Here is a 2,043-nt window from a genome sequence, read left to right as displayed (position 1 = left end):
CTCCTCCTCCATCTCCATCTCCTCCCTTCTTTTTCCCAGAGTTCCGGGAGTGTATTCTTCCTGTTTAAGGATGTGCACCCCCAAACCATGTTTCCCCCAACGCTCCCCCCCCCCAGCTTCAGCGCAGGACACGCACCACGTGCTCTGTCGCTGGCCGCGCTGGTTGGAGCTGCGGTAGCTTCCCCGCTGACCCAGTCACCACGAAGCTCAGACTCCTGTCCCGCCTCATCGCAGGGACTCCTCCCGGGGCTGCCTCCCGAGGGCGCTGTGTTGAGCGGGCTCTCCTGCCCTCGGGCGGGGCAGCTCTTTGCTGGCGTGAGGAGCTGCCCTGAGAGCGTCCCCCATGCTGCCCGCCGTGTTTCCAAGGGGATTTCTTTGTTTTTATGGCCTTCATCTCATTTCTAAAAAGCTGTTGTCATGGGCCATGAATTTACTTGTTTTCCTTTTCTTTCTTTCCTCCCTCCTTTCAAAAGCCACAGGCAAAGGGCAAGATCTACGTCCAGGGTCAAGGTAAGAATTTCTAAATATATTTGGGGGGAAAATTCTTACCTTCTAGAGACACGGACTGAGGTGTTTGTGAACGAGTGTGGTGGCTGAGAGGTACTGAACAGCAGCTCACAGGACGGACGCGTTTTATTTTCTCACATTAAGACATAAGATACATGGCCCTGCCCGGGGCTCAGTGGTTAGAGCCGCCGGCCCAAGGACTGAAGGGTCCTGGGTTGGAGTCCGATCGGGGGCTCGCACCTCGGTGGCAGGCTCCGTCCCTGGCTGGTTGGTGCCAGGTGGGAAAGTCCCGGGGGGGGGGGGAGGACCACTTTGTAAACTAGATGATTGTCCAACCGCGACGCCGTCCACCTGAACGACAGCAAAGCGACATGGGATGTAAACTGCAAGTGGAAAACATTCTTAAAGAAAAGATCGTCTGGTAGATGCTGCCGGGCCCGTGCACCTTTAAATGTTAATTTTCCAGAGCACGTTGCACGTGTGTCTGCCTGAGGACGCGACCCGATGGCAGACAGTCATGTCCGGTTTGGAGAAGCGGAGGTCAGGGATTTGAATAAGGACGTCATTGCTACCCGGGACTATTCGAGTTTAGTTGCCAATGTTTCATTTTTATAGAGAGAGGAAGGGAGAGGGAGAGAGAGAGAAACATCCGTGATGAGAGAGAGTCATGGACCGGCTGCCTCCTGCACGCCCCCCACTGGGGATGGAGCCCGCAACCCAGGCAGGTGCCCTGACCGGGAATCGAACCCTGACCTCCTGGTTCCTAGGTCGACGCTCAACCACTGAGCCACACCCCCCGCCCCCCCCCTCGCCCCTTACACGTGATTTTCAGGAAACAAACCTTGGGGCCCAGAGGCCACTGGCCCAGACGTGGACGGTTGGGTTTTCTCGTTGGGGCCCCGGGTGTCACTTTGAACCTCGTGTGCGGAGGCAGCAGCGGGGCTCACGGAGCCCTGGGGACTCGGGGCGGCTCCCACGGGACCAGGTGTGGCTCCACTGCAGGGTCCGCACGGAGTAGCTGCTGTCTCAGCTGCATGAACGCTCTCTCTCCCTCTCCCTCCCTCTCTCTCCCTCTCTCTCCTCTCTCTCTCTCTCTCTCTCTCTCTCTCTTTCTCTCTCTCTCCCCCCCATCCCCCCCCCCCTGTGGCCCAGGAATCGCCACGGCTCCCAACGCCGCCTTCCCGTGGAGCACCTTCCTCCAGCTCGCAGGTGAGGGGCCTGGCAGGGCGGGCGGCCTCGCGCTTCTAGGAAAGCGGCTGTGGGGTCACAGAGGCTCCTGGTCCAGGTGGGTGGGGGCGGGAGGGACAGGAGTGGATGGAGGCTGGAGGAGGAGGGACATGGCTCTGCCCCATCTCAGCGCCGCCTCCTGGTGAGCAGAGCCACTGGCCGAGGGGGGAGGCGCTCTGTCCACTGAGCCCAACTGGCCGGGGCTGTGCCTGCATCTCTGAGGAAGCCTTCGGACACCTCTGCTTCAACCTGAAATGTTTCTCGGGGGGTGACCAGGCAGGGCCACTGCTGTGGGAGGGGAAGTGGGGC

The 2,043-nt window shown here is 60.0% G+C and overlaps 1 protein-coding gene across 1 annotated transcript in view; it reads left to right on the top strand.

Moving 5' to 3' along the window:
* The window catches only part of GLT1D1 (glycosyltransferase 1 domain containing 1), a 28,929-nt gene that overhangs the window by 20,700 nt on the left and 6,186 nt on the right, over window positions 1–2,043 (top strand). The window contains exons 5-6 of the mRNA XM_014533361.1: window positions 474–510; window positions 1,660–1,716. Of these exons, the coding sequence (XP_014388847.1) occupies window positions 474–510; window positions 1,660–1,716 (94 nt within the window). The remainder of the gene's footprint in view (window positions 1–473; window positions 511–1,659; window positions 1,717–2,043) is intronic.

The sequence above is a fragment of the Myotis brandtii genome, unplaced genomic scaffold (genome assembly GCF_000412655.1).
Source record: "Myotis brandtii unplaced genomic scaffold, ASM41265v1 scaffold97, whole genome shotgun sequence".
NCBI classification, from domain to species: Eukaryota; Metazoa; Chordata; class Mammalia; order Chiroptera; family Vespertilionidae; genus Myotis; species Myotis brandtii.
This window is presented reverse-complemented; position numbering and strand designations above follow the sequence as displayed.